Source organism: Protomyctophum bolini (genome assembly GCF_963924005.1).
Source record: "Protomyctophum bolini genome assembly, chromosome: 14".
Taxonomy (NCBI): domain Eukaryota; kingdom Metazoa; phylum Chordata; class Actinopteri; order Myctophiformes; family Myctophidae; genus Protomyctophum; species Protomyctophum bolini.
The window spans coordinates 24,074,374-24,094,192 of record NC_137875.1 but is presented as its reverse complement, the minus strand read 5'-3'; the positions used below and the strand labels follow the sequence as shown (position 1 = coordinate 24,094,192).

At 41.1% G+C, this 19,819-nt stretch overlaps 2 protein-coding genes across 3 annotated transcripts; one reads left to right on the top strand and one right to left on the bottom strand.

Moving 5' to 3' along the window:
- Positions 1-75: 75 nt before the first annotated feature.
- LOC308327777 (adenosine kinase-like) lies at positions 76-13,402 on the bottom strand. 2 transcript variants are annotated; one of them, XM_080781321.1, is made up of 12 exons: positions 13,331-13,402; positions 12,672-12,836; positions 9,394-9,468; positions 7,378-7,431; positions 4,533-4,611; positions 4,263-4,435; positions 3,582-3,690; positions 3,117-3,287; positions 2,473-2,508; positions 2,263-2,377; positions 2,028-2,114; positions 76-1,924 (listed from the first exon to the last, which is right to left on the bottom strand). In XM_080781321.1, exons 2-12 carry the CDS (start codon positions 12,785-12,787, stop codon positions 1,791-1,793), a joined length of 1,149 nt encoding a protein of 382 aa, XP_080637447.1. In that variant the 5' UTR covers positions 12,788-12,836; positions 13,331-13,402; the 3' UTR covers positions 76-1,790. The 2 variants fall into 2 exon arrangements, with proteins under 2 accessions (XP_080637447.1, XP_080637448.1); XM_080781322.1 differs by lacking the exons at positions 12,672-12,836; positions 13,331-13,402 and adding an exon at positions 11,452-11,524.
- On the top strand, positions 13,176-19,517 carry ap3m1 (adaptor related protein complex 3 subunit mu 1). The gene is made up of 9 exons (XM_080781317.1): positions 13,176-13,291; positions 13,897-14,174; positions 15,419-15,590; positions 15,713-15,850; positions 16,201-16,286; positions 16,367-16,500; positions 17,340-17,547; positions 17,775-17,919; positions 18,429-19,517. Exons 2-9 carry the CDS (start codon positions 13,902-13,904, stop codon positions 18,527-18,529), a joined length of 1,257 nt encoding a protein of 418 aa, XP_080637443.1. The 5' UTR covers positions 13,176-13,291; positions 13,897-13,901; the 3' UTR covers positions 18,530-19,517.
- The last annotated feature ends 302 nt before the right edge of the window (positions 19,518-19,819 follow it).

The window sequence follows — 19,819 nt, the reverse complement described above, 5'->3', positions numbered from 1 at the left end:
ATCGACATTTTGCAGGTTGTTGTGTTCAGTGTGTGCTATTATTTAAAGAATTTCTGAACAGAGATCAATGCAGAGTAGAATGTAAAACAATCACTTTATTTGTGGTAACTTGTATTGAGTAAAATTATGGCTCAGCTTTTCTTTTTTTTATTACATGCAAGGCATGTTGTACAGTTCTCTCAGCAATGATGAACATAATTATATTTGAACCATTTTTATTCAGTCAGTTTTAGGCAGCAGAAAGACAAGTGTACTTTTGTGAAGGGAAACTTAAAGGCATTAGGGACAAACACTGGCGTAATACAGAGTTGTGCTAAAATGTTAATTTGGCACAAACTGACCAACAAAAATGTCACATCTTTTGAACTATTGTGTATCACAGACATTTTTCAAATAACACTGTATACAATGTATAGGACATTTGTAATCAAATCAAGGATGTTGGGATTTGGGAACTTGTACAGTTATGCATAGCACTATACCCGCTTATGCACTGTATATAATTGACCAAAATCAAATACCAATGAAAATCATTGAATAATGCACTAATCATGAGTTGACAGCTGTGTGTCAGGCTGAATTCCAATTAATTCAAACTCTTCTCATAAAAATCGAAGCGGAGTCCTGGTAACAGGTGAAGGGTATGGGACTCAATGGTCCAGCAGCTGCCCGTCTCTGGACCAGCTGCCAGGTTTCCCTGAATTACAACCACAAACTCAGGACCGTGTTAGACGTTGTTCAACCCTCACCCTGCAGGCCTTTTCAACAAAAACATAATTCTTAACTAAACAAAAAAGCACATAGTATTGTGACCAGACCTGTTTGAAACAGGAGACATACAGTACGGTACAGAGTCAATAATGAAGATTGAACCTGCAGTATCACTGACACTAAGAACTTGAAACTCAACTCAAGATACAGCATGGTGGCCACGTAATGACTAGTGCGCAGAGACGTGAAAACATTTTAAAAAGTGTGCGTTTGAAAAGAAACTCTCGTTTCACAACTGGCCTGTTACAACAACAAACATCTAATAATTAAAATCATTTTCAAAAACAAAAGTATCAATGCACATCCTGATGCACAATCCTAACATCTGACATATCATGTTGGCCTCTGTTGATGTGCTCCTTTCAAGGAACAGCGCTCGCCTGCTGACTGTTTCCATGCATGGGGAGTCAGATAATCTGAATCCTCCAACTTGATTGGTATTCATAAATACAACAACCACATTTCCCATTCAGACCCTCTGAGTAGAAATATTAGCATTATTCCCTTTCAGTATCATTCAGATTCAACTAGCCTCCTGAATGATGGCCATGGGTTGTGTGGCCCCATAGTGGCCCCAAGTGGAGGACACAGGAACAGGCGTCAGAATGCACACTTTTGAAAACATATAAAATGGTAAATGGTGCATTTATGTAGCGCTTCTATCCAAAACGCTTTACATAGATTGTGCATTACATTCACCCATTCACACACACATTCATACACCGATGGCAGAGGAAACCATACAAGGCACCAACTTGCACATCGGGAGCAATTAGGGTTTCAGTGTCTTGCTCAAGGACACTTTGACACCAACTCTGGAGGAGCCCGGGATCGAATTGGCAACCTGCCGCTGCACAAATATATAACATGGACGTGTTGCTAATTTACCAGAAAAACTAAAACTGGGGAGTGGGGGTAGATATAGACAAGGTGTGTCAGATGGTCGGAATAAGAGTTATGTAATGAACGGAGGGAGGGGTACGTCAGGAAGAAGAGATGGGGAGAGTTGGGCCAGGAGTTCAGGGGTCCTGATGGAAGTCTGGTTTGTCAGGGAAGGTGCATCCTGCTTGTCTGATGATGACGTTAGCAGCATAGTGTCCCGCTCTCACAGACTGTTTAAGTGCCTTCTCCTGGACCAGCTCAGAGAGAAACCCTGCAGGACACATGTGATGTGATGTGATGTGATGCAAGACACTAAAGATACATATCCCAACAGGTTGTCGAGTCTGTTGACTCATCATGTAGGGAGCACTCACCTCCTACAAAAGCATCTCCAGCACCATTTGTGTCAACAATGTCCTTGGGGTCGATTTTCAGCACAGGGAAAGTCTCTACTTTGTCACCTGTAGACAAAGAGCAATGTTAAGCATCTAACAGAAGGAAAGGGAGAGCAAGAGAAAGTGAGATAGAACAGAGAGAGAGAAAGGAAGAGAAGAAGAAAATCTAAGGGAAAACAAGAATGGAAAGGAAAAGTGTGAAAGAGAGACTCACTTTGGGCCATAATTGTTCCATCCTTCCCCTGAGTGAAAACGACGACCCTCTGCCTCTTCTTGTTGGCTTTAGGTAGTGCTTGAGCTTTCTTCGCAATCTCCTCAACGTCCTTAGTCTATTATATAACATATTGTAAAACAACCAGTATAACTATTACATGAAAATATTGCTGTGGCTATATATAGAATCTATAGATGTCAGTTCACTCACCTCAAAGCCTTGCTCATTGCCGAACGCGGCTGCCTCCTAAAGAAAAATACAATAATGTTTTTGATGAGAATTACACAATAATCATCTAATTCTACAGTTATTTCATGGCAGACTCCATCGGAACACACACACACACACACACACACACACACACACACACACACACACACACACACACACACACACACACACACACACACACACACACACACACACACACACACACACACACAAATATGCAGTTTGCACAAGCTTGTGTAGCATGTTTGCTTTTTCATACTGCCCTATGTATTTATATTATGTATAGGAGACTGTCCAAAATCAAAACACCTGGCATTGTGACTTGGAGGTAGATGCCAAGAAAATGGGGCACACTTGGTTACAGCTGGAGATGTTGGCTCAGGACCAAAATGTAAGTAAGTAAAGACTGTGTAGAGTTATACTCTCCTGCATAATATGCATATTGCATTTTGGAGCATTGGAGATTTTATTAGCACTGCGCCGTTTGAAGGCTTTTCTAGCAGCTGGTCATGCGGTTTCGTCATTTTGTCCGTGGAGAGTCCCCTGTCATTTCATGAAGTATGAGTCTAGCTAATAAAGAGGACATGTGGAGCATTCCCTGTGTGTGCTCAAGTCTGCCTCACCGTCTCATTGCCAAACAGCACATCCACATAGGGTAGAACCTGCATGAGGTTGTCCTTGAAGAACTGGCAGATGAAGGGTGCAGAGAGGTTCAGACAAAACAGCTTGTTGTTTTCAGCGGCATGTTTGGCCACTTTCAGGATGGATTCCAAAGAGACAGTCAGGAAGAATCCCTGGATGGAAACCATACAATTAGAACCTGATCATGTGCATACAGTACACGGCTGCCTCAAGAAGTAATTAAGCATAATACTTTCATTTGAAAATCAACCAAATGGGGGTAGAGGCAGAGGGGGTTATCAGGAGGCGTGAGGCTGTTATTTGCTGGCCCAAGGGATTTCGCTTTCGCAATTCACTTTCATATCTCAATGGAATTTATTTTACAATAGGTTATGAACAGTTAATAAATAAAGCCAATCTGTGGCAGAATGAAAAGGCTTTTTTTTTTAAAGTACAGTGTTACTCACAGCAATGTAGTAGACTTTAGCCTTCTCCACCAGCCCCCAGTTCTCTTCCAGGTCTAGATGCTTGTCCTTCTTATAGGCGTTAGCAGCCGCTAGGTTAGCTACCAAGGACCTGAGAGAGACACAAGAGAGCCAGAGTTACAGACGGATGCAGTCAGGTGTGTCGGGCATGACCCAGTAGATGCCCTGACACACTGTGCTGGAATTCAATCAAGGACACCACACTCAAATGCCCACTGAAGAGATCTGGGTTTGAATCCTGGCTGATACCTCTGGCTGAGCTTGATTTTATACATCGTCATACAACAGTGTCACTTAAAAAAAAGTAGCTAAATCTACAAACTCACAATGTGTTACGTGTTGTGAGGTTGTGTTGCTGCTATTTTCAACAACTTTGTTCAGCATACAACAAAGTATAAAACGGGCTTAATCCAGCACTCTAACGAAGCAGTGTTCATGGGTGGGAACTGGGAAGACACCTGGGGCTTGTGTCCTTGTTTCTTTCTGTAGTAGCAACTTCTACTGCCTACGTGGTGGTGCACAGGTGTCTGTTCTGCAGGGAGGAGAGCTAAGGGAAGTAGCGTGGACCACTGTGAGCACTGCGTGATGTTGGCAGTGACAGAGAACACAGTACCAAAGAATAAAAGGTTGTTCAAATAAAAGTGTGTAATTTCATGTGCATACCTGTTGGCTCCGGTGATACAAGCAGCACATGTTCCTGTTGGCTCCTCCTCCTGGTTATAGTAGTGGGCATCGACATGAGCCTCCTCTGCCTTCTGCTTCAGTATCTCTCCAAACTTGTCGTTACCGATGCAGCCGAAAAACGTGCAGACCTTATGAGGCTCTTGTATCATCCACTACAGAAGACATGACAACTGTTATTTCAGAATTACAGGTGTGAGCACTGAGAAAGTGACAAAGGTGCAAAGGTGGAGTTTCAACTGTTTCACTGACCTGAGCAATCTTCATTGAGTTCTGTGTAGCTCCTCCTGCATGGTATTCAACTTTGAACTTCTTGACAATCTCCTCAAATCTACTCACACACGCGCACACGTGCACACACACACACACACACACACACACAGACACACACACACACGTCAAGTCACAACAATGGGGGTAGAAGGCCGTTAGGAAATATAATTACAAGAGTAAACGCTACAGGGTAGGAGGCAGTTAGGAAATATAATTATGAGAGTAACGCTATAGGCTAGAAATATAATTATAAATATACGAGAGTAAACACTACAGTATACTATTATCTTCATGCCTCCTTATGTGCCAAATCTATCACTTGCAGACCACTATCAAGACAAATCCCTTCTGTCCTAGATGTCTGTCCAGCAGAGGGCAGCAGAGTAATCTTAAGCATATACCTTAAACTTAACCACCATTGAATGGCTGCCATCTTGCCAGCATGGTGCTACCTAGGTGCAACTTCCTATAGACAGCCCATTCATCCAAACAGAACAGTCCTATATAATTCTATTAAATAACGTCAAACTCACCAACATTGCAGCTGTACGGAAAGCTTGAATTATCCTCTTTCTATCTGCAATGTGTTTGTTTAATAGAAATCCACTGTAGACATGTTATGAGCTACTCCCCATGAGTGGTGCAACCACTCCAAGGAACAGCAATGTCTGTGTATAATAATAATCACCTGCAAGGAATTTCTTGACAGGAAGTAGCTCATAACATGTCTATGGTGGATTTTTATGAAACAAACAATTTGCAGATAGTAAGACGGCAATTCAAGCTTTTCGTACAGCTGCAATGTTTGTGAGTTTGACGTTATTTAATACAATTAAATAGGACTTTTCTGTTTGGATGAATGGGCTGTCTATGGGAAGTTGCACCTAGGTAGCACCTTGCTGTCAAGATGGCAGCCGTGTGCATATCATCAACAGGGGGCATTTTAATAATTTGTGCTTCTTAACTAACCCTGAGTGAACTGTTGCTTTGAAGTTCCTGTTCCTGCTCCGGGCAGCATACCCCCGCGCCTCCGCCTCCCAGTTCTTCTGCCCCTTTTTCCATACGGTTGTCACGTTTTACTTTTACTTTATACCTGATGTAAACAAGTCTTAGTGCTTTTTATGGTTTTATCCCGGTTTTTGTTTACCCATTTACAAATGTCAATCAAGCTTGTTTGTTAAATGTAGGCTATATAATTGTACAATCCTATGCGGTAGGTAGGCGATATTAATGTCTACACTGTAGTTATGAATGCCTGTAGTTATATGTGCATAGCCTACTACTTATCCGCGGGATTCAGCGTTTTAGCCAAAGCGATCATTTAAGCATGTTTTAGGCAAAGTGATGCAGGCCTAATTATTATATTATGTTCATTCCATACCAAAACTGTGTTGCGTGCGCGCGGGTGCGTGTGTGTGTGATTCTGATCTGTCATCTCTGTGTGTGTTGACACTAGACACACGCAGAAGAACTGGGAGGCGGAGGCCGCGAGGGGTGCGCCGCCCGGAGCAATGTGGTAACCAGGTCTTCACAACTCAGCCCTACTGCTGCTAAGGTCCTGAGACAGAGCCAGAGTTTGAAGAGGAGCAGAGAGACATTTGGGAGGAGGGAATAATGGATAGAGAGCCCTAACCCTCCCGGACTCTGTTTCCTATAAATTATTACACCGCGTTTCATGGGGAATGTATCTGAGGTGTGACGCCTCAACATTTCACCATAGTCTGTGTGGTTTGGTCAAATACAGCAAACACGCACACAGCTCCTTTCTCAGCACGAATAAATGTGGGTTCGTGAGTAAACTTCATGTAAACTTCGTGTTTGCAGAAAGCAAAGCAGGAAAGTATAGTGCAATAAGGTCTGCATTGGGGTCCTTCATATTCAACTTAGGGAAAATTCTACTCTACAATAATTGTGCCTCAGTACATTTATCCCTAGTCTGCATCTCCACAAGCAAACTTCTGTTTGAGAAAGCCAGTTAAGCCACTATGACTGAACCCAAGCAGCATTCCTCACTCTGTTTTAAATTAATTATACTGTATTTGACCTTAAAAGTATTATTTTAATGGGATACTACTTCATAGTTAAGTCAACCTGAATGTCTTAAATCAGGCACAAGAGAGTTGGCCAAAATATTTCATCAGTAGCATGCGCACACGCATGCACATACACATGTGCACAAATGTTTACTGTACTTTTAGTCCTAATCTACAGTGGGAATGGGAGGTGTAGTGTCCTGCTTTATCATTGGTGGAGGCTTGTTCCCTGTACTGAATCTCCTGCTCGCTCATTGGATGGCATTGTGGAACAGAGGTTGAATGTGGTGAGTTTGGTCTGGCTGACTCCAGAACAGGGGAGTAAAAACTATCTACAAGATACACGTTCTAACTTCTAACATTACCTGCAAAATTAAACATGTATACTCTTTGTCAATAACAAGAAAGATACCAACTAGACCTGTCACAATTACTATAATTATAATTACCATAATTATTTGAGTTAATCACAATGATTTTGCATAATCATCATAATATTTCCATTTTATTTTGGAGAAAACAATGCGAAAATAAACGATGTACAGTACAAGCTCACAACACGTGAATACGTGGCCACGTTGTGAGCTTGTAGATCGGCTTATATTAGTAATTTCTTTATATATTTAAGTTATTTGTCATATCCGCCCTGTGCAACGTTTGTTTACAAAGCCTTAAGGGCAAACAGAAATGCAAATTTCATTTAAATATGTTCTAATGTTCATTGTCAATATATTTTTAATTATAATCTGAATTATTTGAACAATGAAATAGTCAACTAAAATAATACCAACAGGGCTTTGTGTTTGTCCTCTGCCAGGATCTGATCGTTGCTCTTCAGTCCATACCTGCGAAAGACAAAAAGAAACCAAGCGAGGTTGAGTTCTCAAAGTTAGTGAATCAATAAACTAAAAAGTCACTGGACAAAGTCCCTGCTGTGTCCCTCATTTGTTAACAACAAAATCCCCTTGCATTTACTGATTACCTTTATTCACACAATCCAAGATTAGTGGCTGCCGAGCAGCTCTACAGAGATTACTCTCTTACAGTATATTATGTCACATTCAGGCACTGCAGTGGGCACAATTTTGGAATGTAAGATACACAGACACACTCTAAACTGGTCTGGGACTAAAACGAATGGGACTAAAGCTGTCAAAGTCGATTCATTGTGTTGGTGGGCAATGCTAAACATATTTTCTGTGAAAAATGAAGGTTGTTTGAAGATTTGGTGCCATGTACTGTAAATGTAAGCTCTGCTTTATTCTTGTGTGAGATTGAATTAAAACTGCCAGACGACTAATCCATCCCACATTGACAGGGCAGCCTGAGGCTGGACTCTGATCTAGGGCCTGGAGAAACCCTTTGACCCAGTCAACTGTGAGGACCAGGCCAGACCAGGGCAGAACTCTCCTACACTGACCGGCCTGATCAACCCGCTTCCCCAAGGACAAGAACCCAAAGAGGGCACAATTCCCCTGTGTCACAACATTTGATAATGTATTCTATGAAAGTCATACCTTTGCTAATTTACAAAATGTTATATCGTGCTGATTAACGGAAAAGAAATCCATGCAAGTCAGTGACTTTGGAATAAAGATCACGTTATCTCCACTTTAGATCTGTTGATTAGATTTGTTCTTTAGTGAATTTGTGCACATTTTGCAAATAAGGCATCAGTACTGCATGCACCAGATCCATTCTACTGAGGCTCTGACTGCTGTAGAGAAAATAGGAATGAACACAGATCATATTACCAGTAATTTACAGTATGATTTACAGTATGACAGTCTGTTACTATATAGTCACTAGTACCACATGGTTCAGAAGAGGACACACGTACAGACACAGTGTCTCTATGCACATGACAAATGTTTGTCAAGAGAGAGAGATAGGAAGAGATTGAGATAAAAAAAAAACAGTGTGTGGTCAGGTGTGTATACACAGTGACATTTGAACTCTTGTCAGTGGAATGGTAGTACTGTCTCTGTAGAGGACGTACTTCTGCCCAAACCAGGACATTTCACACTCCATTTAACTTATCCACACACACCTTTTCCTTTCTTAGGCCAGTGGTTCCCAAAGTTGTTTTTTTTGCCAGTGAATTAGGCTATGGTATGTGTGATATATGACTTTACCATAATCACAGTACCGGTAATCCTTAATCATATTCTATCATTCAAGGGCCTTTGGATAGAACATACAGTAGATTGGGGGTAGAAATGAAACAGACTCCATGCAGTCACTTTCAGTTAGAGTGCTGCAGAGCCAGAGGCTGAGTGTCTGTGACCAGCTGATTGGTGACGCTTAATTGATACATTAAGGAAGGCAATTATGTTTCTGTACTGTCAAATAGGTTTACATCTATTCTAAGTTAGCATCTTAAATAAATGTTGTGAAAGTTTTAATACAAATAGTTCCAATGGGATCTAAATGTAAGGTTGAAAATATGCTTATCGGTGTTGCGAGGATGAGGGGGTATCTGGAAAAAAATCTCCCAACCCCACCCCCCCCCCCCCCCCCCCCCCCCCCAAGGGGTACCTGGGCCAAAAAGGTTTGGGAACCCCTGTCTTTGGCCATATGTGGGGTCAGAGATATGCAAGAACCCATGAATAAGATTCCGCTTTAGCATTATGTACTGATGTAGTCTGAGGTTCTAGTATGACTACTGTGGAGGCACTCTGTAGAAATGTGTTTGAAAAGATTAAGATGGTGCATCTGCAGTCTTTTAGTTCCCTCTTCTCTAGCACTCATGCACGCTGAAAACCAAATATCTTTGCAGGTTCTTGGATTCTATTTTGCTAACTTACTTGTCCAAAAAGTCCTTGTCCACCACAGCTGAGATGTCCAATAAAGGATTTCCCATTCCAAAGAGGGAATTAGGCCTGAAAAACACAGACAAAACTTTTATATGCTGAATTACTTAAAACCTATATATTTCGCTATATATATTATCACTATCAATAATTGTCGATCTACAAGCTTGTAGCTGTTCTATTTCTGATGAATGTCTATTTTTCCATAATGTTAGCCGAATGTTTGCCTATTATGAGTCTGAAGTCTCTGACATGTTCAGAATATGGACGCTAGGGTTCATGTTGTTTAAAGATGTAATATAATTATGTATTTGAATGCCCCCTAGCATTGTAAAAACATGAACCTGAACAGGATGCACTCCAGGAAGAAAACCTGATGCCTCAGTCATCTACACAATAGTCTTCTCTCGAAGCCTGGCCAATGCACTTGTTGTCCCACTTTCTTCAGGGAAAATTGTCACAAGGTAATAAGGACAGAACTAAACCAATCCCCCACGTTTTTGGTATTTTGTTTTTAATCCCTGTACACTACCTGTCTACCTGTTTTTAATCTTGAAGTTTACAGATGCATCTCTTTACTCTAATCTGTCCTGTGTTTCATACGGTGGTGCTGCTATGACAACTGAACCCCCCCCCCCCCCCTAATAAAGGTCTATACTATACACACTACATACACAGTATCTATCCACCTACACAGGATCACTAAAGGATCATTCTTTTTAAATATATATGTTTTATACTATAGTGTATTTGTATTGTTTTGTCTTGAGCTTACAATCAATGTCTCACTGAAAATTCTGAAATGGTAGAAGTGTTGAATTTAAGTTCATAAATGAAATAAAAGCCTACATAATAGCTTTCACCAAAATGTGCATGCACTTTGTGCAGGGTGGCTACTTTCTTGGCAATACAAAACAAATGCCTGAGGTTTAATTCTAACATTTGAAATGGAATTGCAGAACAGAGAGATTTTCATTTCCATGTGACTTAACCACACGTCGACTTTAACCATGTGACATCTAAGCACAGTCTGTGTACAGTGATGGGAACACATGGTGCTGAAGACATTATTCAGCCATGCAAATAACCATGTTATAACTTATGACATTCACAGCCAGGCAACATTAGGCCAGCAGCTGTGTGTTTGAATGATTTCTGGAACAAACTGAGTTTGAATATTGTGGCAAATCATAACCTTGTGATGTAAAAAAATAACGTCATGTGCACCAAAAGGATCACTTGTTCCAGCATTTACCAGCAGCATTTCAACATTACTGTAGTAGAAGAACCATGGCAGTCAGTAAGGCGCCTACAAACGTAATTCTTCCTCAAACATCAAAGGCAGTGAACTGTGAAAACTAGTTCTAGTGAAAACAATACCTGTAACAGAAACACAAAAAGCAGCAACTATTCTCTAGGTTTGCTATTCAATAACAAAACAAATACATCTTTCTTTTTAGACAACTTCTCCACAAATGGATAACCAGAACCTCTCCTCTTTGTCCTTGATGTCTCTACCGGCTTTCCACAATGTCTGAGAACAACCCTGATGGGAACAACTGTGTTAACACAAAACACAAAGCTCTCAACAGGTGCCCATCTGCACACTCAGCAATCTAGCAATAATAATGCATAGTTCATAGATTAATCTTTGACTGTACCCTCTTCAGCAAAATTCATCATTAGCTTCTAGCAATTACCATGTAACAATGCATATTGGGATGATTAAGCAGCCATACAATGCATATGCATATCCATCAGGCAGGCTTGAATGTGTTTTTAAATGTATTTTTACTATTTTGTTGTAAATAAACCCTCACGCTCCATTTGATGCCCCTTCTTTGCATAAAGCTATATTCAGTTTCAGACCATACACTCTCAACATGCTGTTACATGAACACTAACCTGGTGCAACAAAATATACTGGCATGTCAATACCAAATAACTTGCCTTGGACCTAGATTGATCCAAGGCTAAGTAAGTTATATCAAAACCTTCTGTATTAGACAATAATATAAAAAATATTCCTCACTTCTGTCAGTGTATTCTTACCTTACAGCTGCCATGGTCTCTCTGTATCAGTAACACTCAGGACAGTGACAGACCTGCTGAACAGTCTAAAATAAGCCCAAAAAGAGCTGTGTTCAAAAACCACTAATTTGAGCTTGGATAGATTTGTGCGTGCGTACAGCAGAGCTCCTCCCACACGGACACATCTGATTGGTTACACATGAAGAAAGGGGCACCAGAACACCAGACCTCGGCCAGTGATTGGTTGTCTCTTAACTAATTAGGCTTAAAGCGAATTGATGGACGGGATACGCATTACGCATAATATTCGAGAGAAACAGTATTGATCTATCAGCAGTTCAGCAGCATCAACATGTTGGATCATGCAAGAGGTCTTAACTCTTAACAGCAGCAACAAGAACTAAACTGCTACGAATATTAGTGGGTCGGGGGTTGACATTGAGACAGTTCACGACAGGACAGAAACATTTTTATTTCCTAAAGCACATGAAGATCTGTGGTCCTATTTTGGGAAATGTTTCAACGTTGCCACAAATTGTGCAACATTTTAACAGATCAATCACTTGTAGACTATAGTTTTGTGTAGCTCTGCTCGACAATTTGCGTGTAGTAGCAAAATAATAAAATTGTGTTTGTGGTTAGCAGTGCTCAATAACACGATCATCATCAGAGACGCGTGATGACTGCTGAATTAAATCATAACTGACGCGTCAAAACAAAACAAAGCTTTTCCCAAAGAAAGGAAACGACCCTGAGGCGACTACATACAAAAGACACGTGGGGTCGTGTCATGCACGCACCGGTGCACACGTGCAGCCCTGGACTTTAAACACAGGAGGACTCAGGACATGGTGGACAGTCTGGGAAACTATCTGGAGAACACCAGACCCATTCAGTCAAAAAAGACTATTATTGTCGCACCACGACGATGTAAACATTTCACAGCCATTTATTTTGAATCTCACACACGCACAGGGATGCGCTCCAGCATGTGGCGCGCCCGCGCGGCGCGTAAAATGCCTCAACAAGAATAACCAGATATATCAGTCCATCTGATCCAGTTTTCTATTCCACGACCAGCAGGCATGCATACCGCTATGCATGCATGCATAAAAGACGATGCTTTGATTATCCATCGCCTTGCACGACGCGGTACTGTTCTGTTCTATAAAAGCATGTCTCCCGGGGGTCCAGATTCTAGAACCGTTAGATCGATCGCTTATCGCCTTGCTTCATTTCACCTTAATTTGGCAGCAACAGCACTGGGAGGAGTAGTTTTTTTAGGTGGTGATTCTGTCTTCTTCCCCGCCGAGGACAGTCTGAGTTTCTTTGCCTTCGGTTCTCCAGAAGAAGCCATGGTTTATCAACACTGCGTATCGATCCCCGCTTAATGTGAGATGATATGACTGAATGGAAAGAAACAACCGCACGGTTCTCCGTTTATAGTCCGTCGTACGACTGAGCCGAGCGTCGAAAACAGCCGATCTACAAGCTCACAACCAGTCGCATCGCTACGGGTTGTGGGCTTGTAGTTCGGCTATTTTGCGAGTCCTCCACAGCATAGGTGTCGTGACGTTGTTGTAGCCGTCCGCTTACATGCCTGACGGAAAATTGAGCTTCCAATGCCTTTCCGATTTCGAAATTCGAAATATCTTGTTATGTGCAGACTTCCATCACCCGTTCCTAAAAGTGCGGCTTTTGGCCACGTTTCCGAAATGATCAGTTTACAATTTTATTACGTTATGTAAAGTAAAGTAACTGTCAGGCATGTAAGCGGACGGCTACAACAACAGACACGTCTTCTGCCATATTTGCCACAAATAAAGTTACATTCCTGCCACGGGCGAGAGTCCTCCAGCAGGTAAAACTTTTATATGCATATTTAAAAATAAAACCATACTGTGTCCAGATGATGGGTGATGGCCAGTTGTTGCCGATGCCATTGAGGTCTTTGAAAGTGGTCCGACGGATGTTTTGTGTGTGGTGCATATTACTTTACTTTTTAATATTTGATCTGTAGTTTGAAGAGTTTCCGAATCTCAGTTTGAGCTGGAGGCTACATTTCGGTCACGTTTGTGGTTTACCAGCACTTTAGACAAACAGTAGACGGGTGACAATATTTGCACATCGTTTCTACATAGGCCAGGACCACAGTGGAAACTGGAAACAAGTCCCCTGGACCTTTTTGAGTTATCCTTTTAGCTCATAAGTCTGACTGTACGTGTGGTCTACATTTTTGCCTAATAAAGTATACAATAAATCAATCAATCACACATTTCTGTCCTAATGCAGTGTGTTTTGAAGGCATTATCAAAACTATGATGTGAAGTTATTTCTCTTTCTCTCCCTCTACCCCCCTTCTCCCCCTGACATGCATTTTCTCACTCACACATTCTTGCTCTCTCACATTCACTCCATAAAACCCCATTGTTGACACACAAACCACTGCATTGTTTCTCCTTCCAGCTGAGATGATCCACAGTCTGTTTCTGATTAATCATTCGGGAGACATCTTCCTGGAGAAACACTGGAAAAGTGTCATCAGCCGGAGTGTGTGTGATTACTTCTTCGAGGCAAAGGAGAAGGCAGTGGAGCCAGAGAATGTTCCACCTGTGCTTCAGACACCACACCATTACCTTATCAGTATATACAGAGACAAGCTGTTCTTCCTAGCTGTCATCCAGACTGAAGTCCCTCCGCTGTTTGTGATAGAGTTCCTGCACAGAGTGGCAGAGATGTTTCAGGTCTGTCAGTGGAAGGTCATTGTTCTAACTTTGTTATAGTCAGACATACTGGCCTAACGTAATCCAACATTGAGGAACCAGAGAATAGAGAGAAGAGGAAACACTGTGTGGTCTGTATAGTTGTCACTATAGTAACTGAAAAACAGGCGCTCATTGGAGAGGTTACAATAGTAGGTAAACACATTTGAACTTCTTTCCCTTGTGGTAAGTGGGCTGATAGCCTGATATCCAAAAGTGAAAATAAGGGTGAACTCAAAGAAAATCCAAAGTGCTCCCCTCGTTTGAATTTAAAAAGGTTTTATTGTCATCTGACTAAGTAAGGAATATATATATTTAAAAAAAAATGTTTTGATCACACTGTCAGACTGTGGACTTACCTATCATCTTCCATAGTATAGAATCTATAAAATGACATACTAGTGGTTGTTTAAATGTTGTTTAAATTTAAGAGGATCACCATAACTCTGAGAGGGTACAAATGGATCCAAATGGACCCGTTCCATTTGTACACTGAGACCCCTTTTCCACCGGTTGGTTCCCAATGGGAACCGGTTCAGTTCTTTTTGTTTCTTAGTCCATGAGCCAGAGCTCCAAAATTGGAACGTTCATTATGAACAATATTGTATATTAATATGATAACCCTTCCACAGTAGTAGCTTTTTCATATATTCTACTTTTTGCATATTTTCCCTATATAATGCCTCATTTGCATATTTAAAATGTGTAATACAATAAATCATTGTCTTTGTGTAAGTAATCAACTGGGGAAGTTTCATGGTGATAACAATCTAATATAGGTATGGTTTTACTCATTCTATTCATAATTAACGTTCTAATTTTGGAGCTCTGGCTCATGGACTAACTGGTTCCCATTAGGAACCAACCGGTGGAAAAGGGGTCTCAGAGTTACAGATTCCTAAGGAACCCCCTATAGCAGTGATTCTCAACCTGGTGGTACTTGAGCGTCCCTCTGGTGGTACACAGGTCACAGGAGTCACCCAAAAAAGGAGAACACAGACAAAAGTGGAATGAAATATTTATATTACTACAGGTAGTTCTTCTGACCAAATCATTTGTTGAAATAGGCTCTCCAGCCATGCTGAAATGGGCATGACAACACCTAGCTGTTAATAGAAGATTTTAGAACGGATTAATGTGAAATATACACTGGTCGCACCTATTTCTGCAACAATTATTCATTAGCATGTCAATTTATTATTAATAACAGGGCTTGTCATTTCCAGGACTACTTTGGAGAATGCTCCGAGGTGATTATCAAGGACAACGTGGTGGTAGTGTATGAGCTACTAGAGGAGATGCTGGACAACGGGTTTCCTCTGGCAACTGAATCCAATGTCCTCAAAGAGATGATTAGGCCTCCGAATATCCTGCGAACGGTTGTAAATACGCTCACAGGTAAAGAGGTTTACCTCAGAACACTACCTGTACCACTGTTAAAAGTTCATGTGAGTTGTACAGTTTGTACACTCAAATCATTCATGAGAACCACCTTTGTACTGAATGCATTTTCTTTGCAGGTAGTAGTCATGTTGGGGAAACCTTACCAACTGGTCAGTTGTCAACTGTTCCATGGAGGCGGGCTGGAGTGAAATACACTAATAATGAGGCATATTTTGACGTGGTAGAGGAAATAGATGCCATTCTGGACAAATCAGGTACAGAGACCAGATGAGACACATCCTTAAGCCCTAACCACACCAAAGGGTCAAGATGGTTTTAGCGTTGTCCCTGTGGTGTGATAATATCACACCACAGGGACAACGCTAAAATTATGTCTTGTTGCACGTTGACCCTAGTGATTCAACGCATGGAATTCAATGGCCCAAACCACACCAAATGGTCAAGATGGTTTTAGTGTTAACTCCTTGCAACCGTTTGGACCCGTGGTGACCCTTTGGTGTGGTTAGGGCTTTAGATATAAAATTACCTTCAGAGATTCAGGATGATTTAGTAGTATTTCAAATGTAGCTAACTGCTTTGTTCAATTAACGGGACTGGTCTACAGGTACTACATTGTTTGCAGAGATCCAGGGTGCGATTGAGGCCTGCGTTAAACTCACTGGGATGCCTGACCTAACACTTTCGTTTATGGTGGGTTAATTTCCTCTTGGCCCCTTTATGGACACTTAACTGTGTGTTCAAATAAATCACATCTTGATCTTTACCTGCAGAATCCCCGTCTCCTTGATGACGTGAGTTTCCATCCTTGTGTGAGGTACAAGCGCTGGGAGTCTGAGCGTGTCCTCTCATTCGTCCCCCCAGATGGAAACTTCACGCTCATGACTTATCATGTCAGCGCACAGAAGTACGTTCACAAGTTCAAATCCCACTCATATGTCAGGATTACATTTTGAACCCATGCATAGGGTCATGATATGATACAATACACATGCGAACTAGTTGTGCACCCAGTTAAGGTTTTCAAACCCAGAAACCATGCTGGGAGCATCAGATAGGCAATTAAGGCATTGAGTAATTTTGAATTTTGAACGGCACTTTGGCCTTATCGCCAGAAATAAGACTACATGTGAATGTTTATTGTGTTAGTTGGCATTTGGCAACAGCTTTTGGTACTTATTGTCTTCCGAGGAGTGTCTTGGCTGTGGAATGCATGACTGTAGAATTGTGGAAATATTCACAGGCTTGTCAACAACGTTTCAAATGTTGCCATGTAATCACTAAGGTTATGCTCAGATGGTCAGCCCAAAACCTGACTTTTGTCCTCTCCCCATTAGAATCAATTTATTTCGTATCTACTTTGAACAGCAAAAACAGTTTAATTTAAACTACATTCCTAAATGGATTGAAATGCAATTCAAATCCGATTTTTAATGATGTGTCTCACTCTGGAGTCTGGACACAGAAACTATACTTTGTCGTATGACATTGTCGCTCACTGAAAATAAGTGATGTTCAAGCTTGTTACAAAGCAACCAACACAGATAGGCAGACAATGTCTGAATACACAAATCCAATCAGTTCAGGCTTAACTATTTCCTTGATAAATGGTAAATGGTGCATTTATATAGCACCTTTATCCAAGGCGCTTTACATAGATTGTGCATTACATTCACCCATTCAGCCACTCTACCTCTGAGCCACCGCCGCCGATAAAGAATTGGTGTTCCTTGTCTCCCTTCTCAGTCTTGTGGCCATCCCAGTGTATGTAAAGCAGAGCATCAACTTCTTTGACAGTGGTTCCTGTGGACGCCTCGATCTCACTGTTGGACCCAAACAGACCATGGGAAAGCCGGTGGAGGGGCTAATGATAACCATCCACATGCCTAAAGCTGTGTTGAGTGCCAACCTCACAGCCACACAAGGGAACTATAACTATGACAGTGGCACGAAGGTACTGTAGCTATTAGTCAGTGTAAACTAGAGCACGGCCGTTATATCGGCCATTATTTTACTTTTTTAACGACATATCAGCAGTTAATTAGGCAGCAGCTGTACCTCATTTAAATGTTTGATCTATGTTTTTTGTATTTGTTTGCTTATAAGTTTAATGTTCTCAAACCCCAAACATCGTCCTGTGCTTTAAAATGGAGTGCATTATGGTGGTCTTTGATGTGATAGGTGCTGGTGTGGGACATTGGCAAACTGAATCCGCAGAAGCTCCCTAACCTGAAAGGCAGCCTGAGTCTACAGGCAGGAGCCCCCAAACCAGAGGAAAGCCCCTCACTCAACATTAACCTGAAGATACAGCAACTGGCCATATCAGGTACCCATTGACCTTTAACTTTGACCCCTAGCTTGGTGGTGAATATTAAATATTTTGTCTTTACAGCCCTCCAAAAGCCCCTACTCTATTTATTTTGCCTGGCCTTGTGTAAAGCAATTTGAATTGCCTTGATGTTGAAATATGCTGGACAAATTCAGTTGCCTTGCCCTGTCTTATTTGTAATAGTAATGACAAAAAATAATTAAAAAGATCTTTGTAATTGTACAACATATGTATACATTAACCACTTTCAACCTGGCCCAATTGAGCATGTCATAGGTTAAAATTATCTACAAACTAATGAGTCATGGCTTTTTGAGAGAAAGTATATGGGCTATTTTCACTGTTCATCACACAACGAAGTACAATATATAGGGCGTTAACATTACAGCCTGATGTAGCATTTCTGCTGTGTTGGAAGGTAGGACAACATAAGGTTTTACACTAGAATTCTGTATTTTATGACATTGCTGATGTTCGTGTCTTCTCTAACCTTTGTTCCAATGCAGGACTGAAGGTGAATCGTCTTGATATGTACGGAGAGAAGTACAAACCTTTTAAAGGGGTCAAATATGTGACCAAAGCAGGGAAATTCCAAGTGAGGACATAAGTAGAGACTGAAAACACCAAAGACAACAATTCAACGTGCCAAATATGGGCCAGGTTTACGACGAGCCTTTCATAGCCGCCAGCTCACTGGTATTAATTGCTTAATGATTATTTATTATGTGTATAACATTATATGTGAATGAATGGTGTTGTTTGACTTGTAAAGGGAAGCCTTAATAACCAGTATTGTTTGTGCATTTGTTCATGAAGTGCTAATGCTGCTTCACACTAGCAGCGACAAAACTAGAAACAACCAACAACCATGGCCAGATACCAGATACTTTGCTGCAGTGTCGCCCTTGAAGTGTTGCAGCCACACATTTACAGAACAGAGCAGAAATTCTGGGGGGAGAGAATTCAAAATGTTGGAGACATTATTTATGGATACTTCATTGGAGCGCAGAAAAAATCTGACGCCTGTTAAACTGTTTTCTTTTTAGCTTCATGTTGAAGGCTTCCACTGAAAATGACTTGTAGCCTGTTACTTTGTTGCCACCAGTGTGAACTCATTGCAACCCAGCATAACTGTTGATGTTTCTTTTTGTTTTTTTGTATGCTGCAAACCATTCGGACCACTTTTTCGGACCACTTATCCCGTTTATGGATCAAGCGCTGTTCAAGTGTTGCCATAGTCACAATATGACCTCACAAGGCTCACTCAGGACTTGCGGTCTACTTACTGTGACACTACCTGCATGCCTTGCTTGCTGCCTGAGCATAGTCAGCCAGATAAGTCAGTTTTTGCAAAGGTTTTTAGTTTTTTACACATTGTCGCATAACTTAAAAAGACAGTTTTATATTATGAAGTTTATTTTTTAGAGAATTGAATGTCTTAACTATTCACTAAGTGGCTGCAGTGTCTGTTACGCGGATTCTTAAATGCAGGTGTTTGTGCAGCTTACTATCAAGAGTACACCAAGGAGGCCTTAGTTTGTTTAGTGTCTATTGGCAAAATTTGGCCATGGTGAAATATAAATATCTACACACTGTTTTATTGTTGGTGGTTTTTCTTTTGCGTTTTTTTTGTAATTCTTAAGACTGCTTAATCATAATGAACCCTATCAGCCGATAGGGTTACAAGTTCAAAACACCTCGTAACACGATGTGGAAGATATAGTCCATAGCATAGACCCTGGTCAACTACATAAGCTTAGGAATAGTGTGTACTGTAGAATGAATCATCGTTAAATTAGCTGGTCATACTTGACACTGTTCCAGGCAATCTAGTTTAGCAAAAGCACCCCCAAGAGTGTTAATGTGGAATAACCCTTTCACTCTACACAGTATTTGC